This window comes from Rhinopithecus bieti, unplaced genomic scaffold (assembly GCF_001698545.2).
Source record: "Rhinopithecus bieti isolate Rb0 unplaced genomic scaffold, ASM169854v2 scaffold_980, whole genome shotgun sequence".
In the NCBI taxonomy this organism is placed as follows: Eukaryota; Metazoa; Chordata; class Mammalia; order Primates; family Cercopithecidae; genus Rhinopithecus; species Rhinopithecus bieti.
The window spans coordinates 637,842-652,803 of NW_016803338.1; the positions used below are offsets into that span (position 1 = coordinate 637,842).

Below are 14,962 nucleotides of genomic sequence, written 5' to 3' on the forward strand. Positions count from 1 at the left end.
AGTTTCAAAGCCTGTTATTGGTCTATTCAGGGATTCAACTTCTTCCTGGTTTAGTCTTGGCAGGGTGTATGTGTCCTGAAATTTACCCATTTCTTCTAGATTTTCTGGTTTATTTGCGTAGAGGTGTTTATAGTATTCTCTGATGGTAGTTTGTATTTCTGTGGGATCGGTGGTGATATCCCCTTTATCATTTTTTATTGCATCTATTTGATTCTTCTCTCTTTTTTCTTTATTAGTCTTGCTAGCAGTCTATCAATTTTGTTGATCTTTTCAAAAAACCAGCTCCTGGATTCATGGATTTTTTTGAAGGTTTTTTTTTGCGTCTCTGTCTCCTTCAGTTCTGCTCTGATCTTAGTTGTTTCTTGCCTTCTGCAAGCTTTTGAATTTGTTTGCTCTTGCTTCTCTAGTTCTTTTAATTGTGATGTTAGGGTGTCGATTTTAGATTTTTTCTGCTTTCTCTTGTGGGCATTTAGTGCTATAAATTTCCCTCTACACACTACTTTAAATGTGTCCCAGAGATTCTGATATGTTGTGTCTTTCTTCTCATTGGTTTCAAAGAACATGTTTATTTCTGCCTTCATTTCGTTATGTACCCAGTAGTCATTCAGGAGCAGGTTGTTCAGTTTCCGTGTAGTTGTGTGGTTTTGAGTGAGTTTCTTAATCCTGAATTTAATTTGATTGCACTGTGGTCTGAGAGATAGTTTGTTATAATTTGTGTTCTTTTACATTTGCTGAGGAGGGAGTGCTTTACTTCCAACTATGTGGTCAATTTTGGAATAAGTGCAATGTGGTGCTGAGAAGAATGTATATTCTGTTGACTTGGGGTGGAGAGTTCTGTAGATGTCTTATTAGGTCTGCTTGGTGCAGAGCTGAGTTCAAGTCCTGGATATCCTTGTTAACCTTCTGTCTTGTTGTTCTGTCTAATATTGACAGTGGAGTGTTAAAGTCTCCCATTATTATTGTGTGGGAGTCTAAGTCTCTTTGTAGGTCTCTAAGGACTTGCTTTATGAATCTGGTTGCTCCTATATTGGGTACCTATGTATTTAGGATAGTTAGCTCTTCTTGTTGCATTGATCCCTTTACCATCATGTAATGGCCTTCTTTGTCTCTTTTGATCTCTGTTGGTTTAAAGTCTGTTTTATCAGGAGGTAGGGTTGCAATCCCTGCTTTTTTTTGATTTCCATTTGCTTGGTAGATCTTCCTCCATCCCTTTACTTTGAGCCTATGTGTGTCTTTGCATGTGTCTTTGCATGTGTCTTTGCATGTATCCTGAATACAGCATACTTATGGGTCTTAACTTGTTATCCAATTTGCCAGTCTTTGTCTTTTAATTGGGGCATTTAGCCCATTTACATTTAAGGTTAATATTGTTATGTATGAATCTGATCCTAACATTATGATGTTAGCAAATCCAGGTAGTTTTAAAAAATTTTTTTGTAGAGATGGGAGTCTCATGCTGTGTTTCCCAGGCTGGTCTCAAGCTTCTGGCCTCAAGCAATCCTCTCACCTCAGCCTCCCAAAGTGCTAGGACTGCAGGTGTGAGTCACCATTCCTGGCCTTCAAACTTCCTATACGATCAGACCATGCCTGCCTGTCCACCCTCAGTTCTTGCCCTTTGTGCTCTGTACTCCAAACCACTTGGATCTTCTTTTAGATTCTATAACTTTCTGTGCTTTTTCTTGCCACAGGACCTTTTGTATAAGTGGTTTCCTCTTCCTGGAATGTTCTCTTTCTACTCCCCTTAACTCTATGGATCCTCGATATCTCAACTTAAGCAGTACCTCAGAGAAGCTCTTTTGATTCCTTAGTCAATATTTGGCTCCTTTGTTTTATACTTTTGTGTGTCTTTCTTTCTTTCTGTCTTACCCTTCATCTCTTTGCAAAAATATGTTTGGTCTCCTCCACTAGATAAGTGGTTCATTAAAGTGGGTGTACATCTGGATTTGTTTATTATTCTATTTCCAGATCCTAGCATAATGGCTGCCATATAGTTAATGCTTAAGAATTACTTATGGAATGAATCAATCAATTCTTACTGAATCCCTTTTTAGCTTTTTCGGCAGCTGCCTACTTGGGTGCTGATAAACTTCCAGGGGTGACTCCCTTGGTATTTAAATGGAATTACAGTTTACATCCTACAGCTTGCTTTTTTTTTTTTTTTTTTTTTTTTTTTTTTTTTTTTTGAGGCGGAGTCTCGCTCTGTCGCCCAGACTGGAGTGCAGTGGCGCAATCTTGGCTTACTGCAAGCTCCGCCTCCCGGGTTCACGCCATTCTCCTGCCTCAGCCTCCCAAGTAGCTGGGACTACAGGCACCCGCCACCTCGCCCGGCTAGTTTTTTGTATTTTAGTAGAGACGGGGTTTCACCATGTTAGCCAGGATGGTCTCGATCTCCTGACCTCGTGATCCACCCGTCTCAGCCTCCCAAAGTGCTGAGATTACAGGCTTGAGCCACCGCGCCCGGCCTGCTTTTTCTACTTGGGCATTTTTCCAGTTCATTTATTTATTAATTTATTTTTGAGACAGGGTCTCACTCTATTGCCTAGGCTAGAGTGCAGTGGCGTGAACATGGCTCACTGTAGCCTTGACCTCCTGGGCTCAAGGGATCCTCCTGCCTCAGTCTCCTGAGTAGCTGAGACTACAGGTGCACACCACTCTACCTGACTAAGTTTTTTTTTTTATTTTTTGTAGAGATGGGGTCTCACCATGTTGCCCAGGCTGGTCTGGAACCCTTGGGCTCAGTCCTGTGTCAGCCTCCAAAAGTGCTGGGATTATAGGCATGAGCCACTGTGCCCAGCTTTTTCTCCATTTTAGAAGATTTATGGATCTATTTTCTTCAGAGGCCTTATTTTGTATGGTGCATATATGTTTATAATCAGTTTGCTGAATATGTAACCTTTGCTTTCTGGTTTATCTGGCTTTGTCATTTATACTCTCTCGGTTCGTTTTATGATATGTAGCTTATTCTGGTTATGTATTTGCTAAAACTGTAGACAGTGCATTTGTCTGGATAATGTGCAACTTGATTTTACTCAGGACACTTATCTTTGCCACTTTGAAGTATAATTTGCTGGAGAAAATATGAAAGCATTAGGATAATAGGTTTCAAATGTATCATTAAACATAAAACTTAACTTTTACTTTATTTTTGAGGCAGAGTCTGGCCCTGTCGCCCAGGCTGGAATGCAGTGGCATGATCGTAGCTCACTGCAGCCTCTATCTCCTGTGGTCAAGTTATCCTCTGACCTTTTCATACCAAGTAACTAGGATTGGATGTGCACACCACCACACCTGGCTAATTTTCTTGATTTTTAGTGGAGACAAGGTCTCACTGTGTTGCCAGGCTGGTCTTGAACTCTGAGCTCAAGTGGTTCTCCTACCTCGGCTTCCCAAAGTGTTGAGATTCAGGTGTGAGCCACCACGCCCAGCTAGAACTTACTTCTGGAAATTTTCTTTTAATTGTGCTTCAAACTAAAACAAGTCACTTTATCTAAAATGTATACTAGATTAATTTCCCTTGGTGAAAGGCACATATCATTTATTTCTAGTTGTTTCTATAAGTACTACTGTCCTCAGCTTCAATGCTTTTTTCTTTTAGAGATAAAAGAGGATTAGAAGGTAAAAGAAAATGCTGGGAACTGACCGTTGTGTGGTGGAAGAATGGTTATCAGAATTCAAGGTAAATTGGATTGGAGATCAGAATGTATTATATTATTCTGTATTTCTAATTCAAACAGTGAATATGTGCTCTATGGAGAAACGTATAAAAATATGGTAGGAAGTGAAAATGACAAAATACAAAATAACGTGCTTCTGTAATTGCAGTTCTTAAAAATGGTACTAATATGAATAATGGCTAGAAGGTGATATGTAAAAATGAAAATAGTTGTTAAGATTGATGAGACGCTATTTTAAAATATATTCAGTAAAAGAGAAGATCCACCAAGCTTTAATAAGGCACAAAAATAGGATTTGCGCCTATGTTTTTCTATCCTGTAATTAAAAGTCAAATAGTCTTGATGGAAAACTATGTAATTTATGAATACTGTGGAATTATAAATGTTTTGGCAAAACATAAATGCAAGAATTGAAACATCCTACATTTTTTAAAAGATGAGATTAATTTAGGATGGCCCATTTCAGGAAATCTTGGTATAATGTGTGATTTCTAATCAGTATTTATGGTTGAGTAGTTAGAAGAATTCTATACTATAACATCCTAACTTAATTTGTTTGCACTCTGATGGTTCTTTCTTTCTTTTTTTTTTTTTGAGATGGAGTCTCACTCTGTCACCTAGGCTGGGGTGCAGTGGCGCTATCTCGGCTCACTGCAGCCTCCACCTCCCAGGTTCAAGCGATTCTTCTGCCTCAACCTCCTGAATAGCTGGGATTACAGGAGCCCACCACCACGCCTGGCTAATTTTTGGTATTTTTAGTAGAGACAGGTTTCACCATGTTGGCCAGGCTGGTCTTGAACTCCTGACCATAAGTGATACGCTCGCCTTGACCTCCCAAACTGCTGGGATTCCAGGCATAAGCCACTGTGCCCAGCCTATTTCTTTATATTAATTATTTTTACTTTTCTTACTTGAGTTTGTCATAAATCTGTTCAAGAACTACTTGTGTAAAATAAAGTTCCTCACTTCTCAAATGTTCACTTTTGTTTTCCTTTGGTGGTTTCTTTTAGGCATTACCTGATACTCAGATCACCAGTTATGCAGCAACTTTACACCGGAAAAAAACACTTGTACCAGCCCTCTATAAAGTTATTCAGGATTCGAATAATGAGGTAGGAGAGCTCAAGAAAAATAATTTCTACATAGTGAAATGAAATATGTTTACCAAAACATGTAAATTTAAGTTTTATGGTTTTCTCTCCTTGTGAATCTGGAAAATTTTCTTTCTGCTGTTTTTCATTCTGATAGTTGCTTTGGCTTTCCCTGTTCCCTGCCTTTCCATATTTTGAAATGTTTTGGTCAAATTTTTTCCTGTTGAGTGTGCAGTATGTTCTGATTGTTGATTTTAGTGACCATCATCTCAGTGGATTATTTATTTGAAACTTTTCTGTTGCCTATTCTGGAATGTTTCCTGCTCTGGAAGCCATATTTTAACTGTATACTGATCCAGCTTTATTTATCTTAAGTATTTTTACAGTTATTTTTCTGATAATATATAACTAGGTATAATCACTCTAAAATCAAACTGATAACACAAAATGATGCTGCTAGTCAATTTAGCTTGAAAAGGATCAGAGGAAGCACTTTTTAGTCTAAGTAGTCAAGATCGATAAACTTAGAATAAGAGTTTTGTATTATTTAACCTTGTGACAGAAGGAAAAAGTGCAGTTATTGAGTCTGTATGTTAACTTGTGCAAAATACACACATTATCTTTCCATTAGCACAGTAGTGTGACATACAGTTTTATCACCACTGGATTCATGTATGCTTAAAATGAAAATGAAAGGAACACACAGGAAAGTAGCTTCTTATCTTCCCAGATACAGCCTCCAAGAGTGCCTCTGCTGTGTACTGGAGTGAGTTTGAAGAAGTTCAGGTAATCCCCTCCTAACCAGCAGCTTAACTTAAAGTGCATCTTCATTTTTGTCCTATCACTAAAAGCTTGCTTATTGACCTCCTTCTTTCCTGTCTCCTAAATTGCGATTGGCTCTCAGTTAGACTTGCATATGTTGCTATTTGTAGCAGCAATTGCAGGATTCATTTGCTTTTTCTCTTGCAGTGTATTTCTGAATGTTTTATAACTCTGGGTATGCGTAATGTACGTATATGCATAACCATATGGTCAAGAGTTTTCAGAATTCTTTGTTTGAATAATGAATGTGTGTATTCCCTACCCCTTGTTTTGCGCTATTTTAACATTTAAGCTTTGCTTATTAAAATGTATTTGTTTTAATGCTTTCTCTTTAGATTGTAAGCTCTTCATGGGCAGTGGTCAGGTATTCTATATTTGTAACTTCTCTAGAATCTAGTATTTTATCATGTACATAACAAACATAGAATAATATTGATTGGAAGAACAGTGAAGTACAAAATGAGATTCTAAAATGACATTTTCATTAGGGCTCAGAAGTGTATAAGAAGTAACCTTTTCCTATTTCTTTGTATAATACTTTGGAAGCTTTTACATTAAAAAAGCTATTCTCATTACTTTCTGTTGTCATATTTCATAATATTAATGTGTGGGACTTTGGGGCTCTCATGGCTAGAAATGGAAAAATTACAACTCGAGGGATGTGAGCTCAAGATCCAGCATTCATTATAATCAACCAGTTGCTAGAGGAGGTTTGAGTTTCTCTCCTGTCTCCTGTCAGGTTAGAAGGCTCTAACCATGTGTTCAGACTTCAGAAAAACAGAATGATAAATTCGATAGAATTTCAGAACAATTCTGGACTTTAGTCATAGAAGGAGGTCCCTTTTAATTCTGATTTTGTTATATTCTGAAAGAAACAAATGTACTATTTAGGTTACAAGAAATTATTTTAGAAAATTGTCATGTGCCATATTTAATATGGATTAGAACTTACAATAGTTGCCGGTGCAGTGGCTTACGCCTGTAATCTCAGCACTTTGGGAGGCAGGGTGGGGGTGGATCATAAGGTCAAGAAATCAAGACCATCCTGGCCAACGTGATGAAACCCTGTCTCTACTAAAAATACCAAAAATTAGCTGGGTGTGGTGGTGCGTGCCTGTAGTCCCAGTTACTTGGGAGGCTGAGACAGCAGAATCGCTTGAACTTGGGAGGTGGAGGTTGCAGTGAGCCGAGATTGCACCACTGCACTCCAGCCTGGTGACAAAGTGAGACTCCATCTCAAAAAAAAGAAAAAATATTTGGAAACTTTCATATTTTCTGATTCAAATCTACTACTCTACAGCACTCTCTTGCCTTTTCTGGTGTTTAGTGGTTGAAGTATCTCAGGTTGTATCAAAAGCCATCTCTTCTACTTAGGCCTGGATCCTATCTTCTCTAGCTACCTTAAGGACTCGGGTCCTGCAATTATTCCTTCTGTCTTCCATCACTGATCTTTTTTTCTTTCCCTGATGAGTGGAATATGATAAACAACCTTATTCTATTTTTTAAAAACTTTATTTGAGCTTACCTCCTATTATCTACCCCATTTCTCTGTCCCTATTCACAGATGAACTTCATAAAATATTGCTTATTCATAGCCTCTGTCTACTTGTCTCCTTTTCTTCACCTCACATTCTTTAACCCACTCAAGTTAGGCTTCATCTTCATTATTCCATCAAAATACTCTCGGTGTGTTCATCAAATAGCATGTCTCTTAGCAATTATCATGTCAAAACAGTGTTTGCTAAATTTGGGAAAGGTGTCGGTTATGATTTTTTCTAACCCAAGGATAATGATTTTTAATACTTTTTGATGTGGGTGGTGGTGCCATTTAAGGGAGGTCAGAATCATTTATATTAAGAATTTGAGAACATGGTGCTATGAGACATACGCTTCAAGTTAAAGTTTTTTTGTTGTTTTTTTGTTTTTTTCTGAGCCAGGGTCTTACTCTCTCTTCCATGCTGGAGTACAGTGACAGTATTATAGCTCACTGTAACTTCAAACTCCTGGACTCGTGATCCTCCAAACTCAGCTTCTCAATTAGCTATGGGCACATGCTACCACACCCTGCTAATTTTATTTTTTATTTTCTAAAGACAGAGTCTCACTTGTTACCAAGGCTAGCCTTGAACGCCTGGGCTCAAGCGATCCTCCCACCTTGGCCTCCCAAAGTGCTGGGACTACAGGCATGAGCTGTTGAGCCTGGCCACAATTAAAGATTTTAACACATAGCATTGGCAATTTTTCTTTTTCTTTTTTTTAAGACAGGGCCTCACTTTGTCACCCAGGCTGGAGTGCAGTGACTTGAACACAGCTCACTATAGCCTGAACCTCCTGGGCTCAAGCAATTCTTCTGCCTCAGCCCCCCCAAAATAGCTAGGATTACCCAGGCGTGTGCCACCACACCTGGCTAATTTTTGTATTTTTTGTAGAGATAAGGTTTTGCCACATTGCACAGGCTGGTCTGAAACTCCTGGGCTCAAGCCATCAGCCTGCCTTGGCCTCCCAAATTGCCGGGATTACAGGCGTGAGCTACTGTGCCTGACCAGCAAATTTTTAACAGTCTTACTTTGTAGTAGTATCTGATTAAAAGTTACCGGATTGCCAACATCTACCCCCCATTCGCTTAAAAAAAAAAAAAACAGAGTAATAATGTTGGTAACCCTGTATTACTTCACTGTGCTTAGTTAAATTATAGTGTCCCACATGCCAGTGTACCTGTTGCTACTGAGAAAGAGGAGTTTAAGGTCTTCACAGAAGAAATTCATGATAATTGTACCGTGGCCCGTGAAGTTTAGAGAAGGCAATCTTTGGAGAGTTTTTTTACTAAAGAGGAGATTGAGTTTGAAACATGAGTATAAATTTTAGTAAACCAAATTTGTGAGAGCAACAGTTTTTTACTTCTCCCAAAGAACTGAATATTACTCTCAGTATTTAAGAAAGATGCCAGCAACTGACAGTTTCCAGAAGTTTATTACTTGTTCATTATTGGCACTACATGGAATACACTGTTTGTGATTAAACAATCTATACCTCCATTCTAATATAAGAAATGTGGTAGAGTGGAAACATCAACTTGATGTCAGAAGACCTGAATTTAGTGTCTTACTTCACCATTAACTTCAACGACTTTTGACCAGTTATCTGATTAGACCAATCAGATAATCAGACTTCAATGTAAGGGAAGAGTTGCAATATTTTACTTTTGTGTCAGTCTTGCTCTGTTACCCAGGCTGGAGTGCAGTAATGCTATCATGGTTCAATGCAGCCTCAAACTCCAGGGCTCAAGCTATCCATCCTCTTCAACCTTGTGAATAGCTGGAGCTACAGATGTGTACCTCCACACCCAGCCTCTGGAAAATTTTTTAAGATTTTAAAAACTGTTCTGATAGTGATTTAGCATAAAGGGCTTAGTATTTACTAGACTAGGATGTGTATGTATGTAAATTTTTTAAACTTTAGAATTCTTCCAGAGCTAATCCTAACTCTTCTAAATATATTAACTGTATAATTGACATGGATTTGTTAAGTTTTATCATGACAGTGACTTTTATTGTAGAGTGTTAGATTATTACAGATGTATATAACTATATTCAAGTAGATTTCCAAAGTTATATGCATTATTTTAATCATTCAGAATAGAGGAAAGCACATGAAATTACTGAACTATTATTCTTTTTTTAAAAGAGTTAGTGTTAAACTTTAAAATTATTTTATGGTTTCTTGTCAATATTTTATATGAATTTTAAAGTCATAGCCCAGTTTTGTGCAGCCTACAGTTATTCCAGCAAACCCATTCTAAATTGGCAGTACATATTTAGGGAAAAGTGGGAAAGTTTATTTTAACTGTTCATTTTCTTCAGTTTTCTAGATCGTGAAGTTCCTCATAAGTCATATTGTGTGATATCGTATGAAAAATTAGCCAATCGAACACTGAAAAAGCTATTTCTGGATACTTTTCTCCTTTTTAAAATCTTTCACATAAATACAATAAGTAAAAGCATTTTAAAATGGTTTGCTTCACTTGTATGTATTTTAAATATTAGCTAGAATTTTGGATGCGCAAATATTTATTGCAAAATCCCTTCTACTGAGTGGTATATAACTTTTTTTTACATGGAATGTGGATGATTTAATGAATTTCATATTGCAGTGAAGACACTGAGTACTTAGAGACAATGACATCAATACAATGAAAACTGATTCCACAGAACACTTACAAATGCATACATTTTCCTCCAAAGAAGCATGTTTTTCACAGATTTAAGTAACCAATGATTTACATAGGATGCTTCAGATTCCTATGTGTATTATTTTTCAGTAAGAGTGGTATATAATTTGTTTAAATCATAGTCTCAGTTGAGATTTTAAGTTTATTCCCAACAATATTATGCAAAATTATCTTATTTCAATGGAAAGTTTTTGAAATGGAGGATAGTAAGAGTTGATAAGAATAGAAAGGAAAATTCTTCTTAAATATAAATGTAGTACATTGGCTAAAGGACTAATAATCTAGTAAATTTAGTAGTACAGTATACTGAAAGGTACATTGATACATGGGCACAAAATACTTCTTATAGTTAGTGGATTGGTCAGTTTAATATGTGGTCTCTTTACACAAAGGTTTTGGTTAAATTAACTCAAAATGTGGAGAAATTAATATTAAGACTATTTTAAAAGTATTATACAGATATAGGTGCCTTTAAAAAAAACAACAACAAAAAACAGTTGCAACCAAAAGAATTGAAATGACCAATGCACTTTATTTTCCTTTTAGCTCCTGGAGCCTGTCTGCCATCAGCTGTTTGAGCTCTACCGTAGCTCAGAGGTTCGACTTAAGAGGTTCACACTGCAGTTCTTGCCAGAATTGATGTGGGTTTATTTACGGCTTACAGTTAGCCGAGACAGACAGAGTAATGGTTGCATTGAAGCACTTCTGTTAGGAATATACAATTTGGTAAGTTGACGGTGACAGAAATTTTAAGTATTTTGTAAGGTCCTCTGAAATACTTAAGGAATGTTTAGAGAAAAATAAATCGGCCGGGCGCAGTGGCTCATTCCTGTAATCCCAGCATTTTGGGAGGCCGAGGCAGGCATATCACTTGAGGTCAGGAGTTTGAGACCAGCCTGGCCAACATGGTGAGACTCTGTCTCTACTAAATATACAAAAATTAGACAAACATGGCGGTGTGTTCTTGTAATCTCAGCTACTCGGGAGGCTGAGGCAGGAGAATCTCTGGAACTGGGGAGTTGGAGGTTGCAGTGAGCCAAGATTGTACCACTGCACTCCAGCCTGGGTGAAAGGAGTGAGACTCTGTCTCAAAAAAAAATTAAAAATAATAAATAAATAAATTGAGGCCAGATGTAGTGACTCATGCCTATAATTCCAGCACTTTGGGAGGTCAAGGTCTGAGGAGCACTTGAGCCCAGGAGTTTGAGACCAGCCTGGGCAGCTTAACCAAATCTTGTCTCTATAAAAAATTAGCTGGGCATGGTGGCATATACCTGTAGTCCCAGCTACTCAGGCGGCTGAGATGGGAAGATTTCTGGAGCCCAGGAAGTCAAGGCTGCAGTGAGCCATGATCGTGCCACTGTGCTCAAGCCTGGACAAGAGAGCAAGACCACGTCTCAAAAAAACAAAAAACAATTCAAATGTCTATAAATGTAACTTGTTTGAACTAATTAGGTTGAGTACAGGGGTAAATATTGATAATGCATTTTTTGATAATGTATTTTATAAAGTATGTAAAACTACTATAATTGATAGCATTATTAATATTTATTTCTTCAAATTATTTTATTTGACCAATATTTATAAATGTTTTTGGATGTATGGCATTGAGTTGGACACTGAAAATATGGAGAATTACATGTGTGGCACCTACTTCTAGGAAACTCCTGCTGTGTTCGAAAAGACATGTTTACACATAACTAGTAATGCGGTTTGTATAATAAGAGGATTTTAGAGAGAAACTCAGATGTTAGCTGAAGTTATCATGGCAGGCTTTATTGAGGCGATGGCATCTAAGCTGGGCCTTATGAAGCGGTATAGTTTTGGCCCGTTGAGATAAGGAGCAGGTGAGATTTCAGGAAGCAGCTATCAATTGAACATAAGCAGAGAGGCAGGACAGTCAGGTCACGTCCTGGAAATAGAAAGTAATTCTGTTTGAAGCACAGAGTACATATGCAAGCTGGAAAAGACAATTTTGTGTCAGTTTTGGAGAGTCTTTTTAAAGTGAAGAGTTTAGGTTTAGGTTCTCTTCAAAGCAATTAGAGGGTTTTGAGCAGAAGAATTGTATTATATATTGGGAAAACGAATCTTGTGGTGGTATGCAGAGAGACTTTTGAATTATAAATTGAATTTAGTCACCACTTCTTATATGTTAAAGGCTATATACATAATTGAGAAGAGTGAGGCAAATGGACATGAGATTTCTGTTTCTCTGAGGGGAGGACATCAGTTTCAGGAAAAAAGTTCATATGGTATTATAGCATGGTAGGATTTTTAAAATCTTAGTAAGAACACAGTGGAAACTAGGGGGAGGAAAGAAACCATAAACACTTCTGAGATACTAGGGGCTTTACATAGAACTCGAAGATTGAGACTTGATCACTTCTGCAAGATGAGGAGGTTATGCTAGAAAGGTTACAAGGACTGTAGGAAGCAAGGTGAAAAGGTGAGGGAGAGTTTAGGAACATGGGATAATCTGCGTAGCACTTTTCTGAAGACTTGGGCAGCACAAGGCACCTTTTCTTGTGCAATTCAGGGAAACAAAATAGCACAGCATCATATTTCCATTCCCATGTGCCTCTACAAAATTGGGCAGTTACCTGAACTCATCAATAAAGAATCGTGAATTTTATGAATGTATCTTGGAGTCATTGAGTGGGGTAGCAATTGAGAAACCAAAGTGTTATTTGTCATAAAAGTTGTAAATTTGTTAATAGTTATTTGATAATATATCATGTATTTGATAGTACATTGTTTATAAAACTCTTTTCTTCTAAGGAATTCAGTACCGTAAACATTATTATTCTATTTTTTTCTCATGATGTCCATTTAAGGACCATTGGTATTGAAATTTCTGCGCCTTGAAGTCTTATATTTTGTGTATTTAGTATACATTGTAAATAGACACTCCACATAATAAAGTTTAGTTTTATAACTGAAAGGTAATAAAGTACAAGAAAATTGAATCTCATGGTAAATATTCTTCTGTACCAGTGCTCACTCCTCTAAGTATTAGTTACTTTAAAAAATCATTAGCAAACATTTCCATCGCTAGAAGTCTGAAGGAAGGAGCAAGGGCTTTAGAATGACTTGTATTCGCTTCAGAACCATGCTCTGCCACTTACTGGCTGTTTTAAATTGGGACAAGTTACTTAATATCTTGACTTCAGTTGCCTCATCTGTAAAAAAGAAAACATTGTTAGTAGGATTAAAAACAACTTGAAGAATTAATTATGTTGCCTAAGGTGTTTATAAATGTTCATTATTATTACCATCAAAATTAAAATTTAAAAACAATGAAAATTGATCTAGGAATAAAATTCTCTACTTTCCTAACTTGCCTGATAGTTTTTTCTTTTCAAGTAGGAAATCTGTTTTATTTACCACTGTGTTTCCTATAGTGCTTACCAGCAGATACTTAGTAAATGTTTGTTGATTTAATGATGGAACTTGGTGTTTTAGACTATGCTTAGCATTAAGCTATCATTTTAATTAATGTGTTTAGTGTAATAAAATTCAATAATGAGACACATGAAACATTTTGCAAAGTGTCATGTTGGACAAATTGTTGACATAACTTGTTGGTGCTGTTTGACAATGCAAAATTAGTATACTATAGAAAAATGCTCAGTTATATGTCAGAAGTGTAACCCTAGGCTTTGGACTCCTTTTAATTTGCTTGATGTCTGTGTTCTTCCTTTTCTGTGGTTCTCAGTTTTTCTTAATCACACTGGGAGTCGTCCATATATTCTTTTCTGTTTTTCCTTCTTTCCCTCCCCAGCACTTCTTTGTTTCAAATAGCCCCAGGGGAAGTTTTATATTTCCCTTAAACAAAATTTAGCATATCCTTTTCACAAATACCTGCAAAGATAAATCAAATTAGGCTTAATTTGAAATTTAAGAATAAAATTAAAACATTTTTGTCTAACTTAAATCAGGCCCATTCATCTTAGCATAGACTTTCTCTGAAGCACAGTGGCCCAAATGTGGTGGGACCTGGTTTGACTGCAAAGAAGTTATATCCTCAAGGGACTTTTCAGACCTATTTTCCTACCATAATTAGAGGTATGGTCATTATTCACATGTAATTGGTACTCTTCTGTGACATCATAAACTCAGAAATGAGCCCTATTCAGAAGTTCTTTGGGGTTTGTGTTTGGTGATGAGGATTATTGCTGCTGTTATTGTTTCTTCTTTGTTTTTTGAAATGGAGTGCAGTGGCACAATCTCAGCTGTCGCCTAGGCTGAAGTGCAGTGGCAATCTCAGCTCTCTGCAACATTTGCCTCTGGGGTTCAAGTGATTCTCCTGCCTCAGCCTCCCAGGTAGCTGGGATTATAGGCATGTGCCACCATGCCCAGCTAATTTTTGTATTTTTTGTAGAGATTGGGTTTTGCTTTGTTGGCTAGGCTAGTCTCGAACTCCTGACCTCAAGTGATACTGCCTGCCTTGGCCTCCCAAAGTGCTGGGATTATAGGCATGAGCCACTGTGCCCAGCCTGATGTTTCTTCTTTTTAGGCAATGCGACTACTCAGTCTCTGACTACTGCCATGTAGGTCTAGTAAGGGCAGTCTTCTCTCTATGGATTTTACGCCAGTGATGTATGCTAATATGAGTTGTAAGGGAAATAGACAAAAATAAGACAGTGGGGAAAAGGATTGTTGCAGTTTTCACTCCTCTGATTGTTGTCGTCTGTAGGCATATGTGTGTGTGTGTGTGTGTGTGTGTGTGTGTGTGTGTGTATATATATATATTTTTTTGAGACAACATCTCATTCTTGTCCCCCAGGCTAGAGTACAATGATGTGATCTCGGCTCACTGTAACCTCCGCCTCCTGGGTTCAAGCGATTCTCCTGCCTCAGCCTCCTGAGTAGCTGGGATTACAGGTGCCTGCCACTGTGCCTGGCTAATTTTTGTATTTTTAGTAGAGATGGGGTTTCACCACGTTGGCCAGGCTGGTCTCGAACTCCTGACCTTAGGTGATCCGCCCGCCTCTGCCTCCCAAAGTGCTGGGATCACAGGCGTGAGCCACTGCGCCTGGCCACACATATTTATTTGTAACAGGAATGTTGGAGGTGCCGGAGATGGAGAAATGAAGGATACCATTGTCCATTGTCTTTTTTATGAAAAGAAAGTGTTTTTTTTTTTT

The 14,962-nt window shown here is 37.6% G+C and overlaps 1 protein-coding gene across 5 annotated transcripts in view; it reads left to right on the forward strand.

The window, feature by feature from the left end:
• The window catches only part of HYCC2 (hyccin PI4KA lipid kinase complex subunit 2), an 84,736-nt gene that overhangs the window by 34,249 nt on the left and 35,525 nt on the right, over positions 1-14,962 (forward strand). For 3 of the 5 annotated variants that reach the window (XM_017875975.1, XM_017875993.1, XM_017875984.1), the window contains exons 3-5: positions 3,596-3,676; positions 4,685-4,786; positions 10,362-10,541. In XM_017875975.1, coding sequence (XP_017731464.1) covers positions 3,626-3,676; positions 4,685-4,786; positions 10,362-10,541 — 333 coding nt within the window. In that variant the 5' untranslated portion in view covers positions 3,596-3,625. Of the gene's footprint in view, positions 1-3,595; positions 3,677-4,684; positions 4,787-5,495; positions 5,552-10,361; positions 10,542-14,962 lie in introns of all 5 variants that reach the window. The other 2 variants (XM_017876003.1, XM_017876005.1) reach the window with 1 other exon arrangement.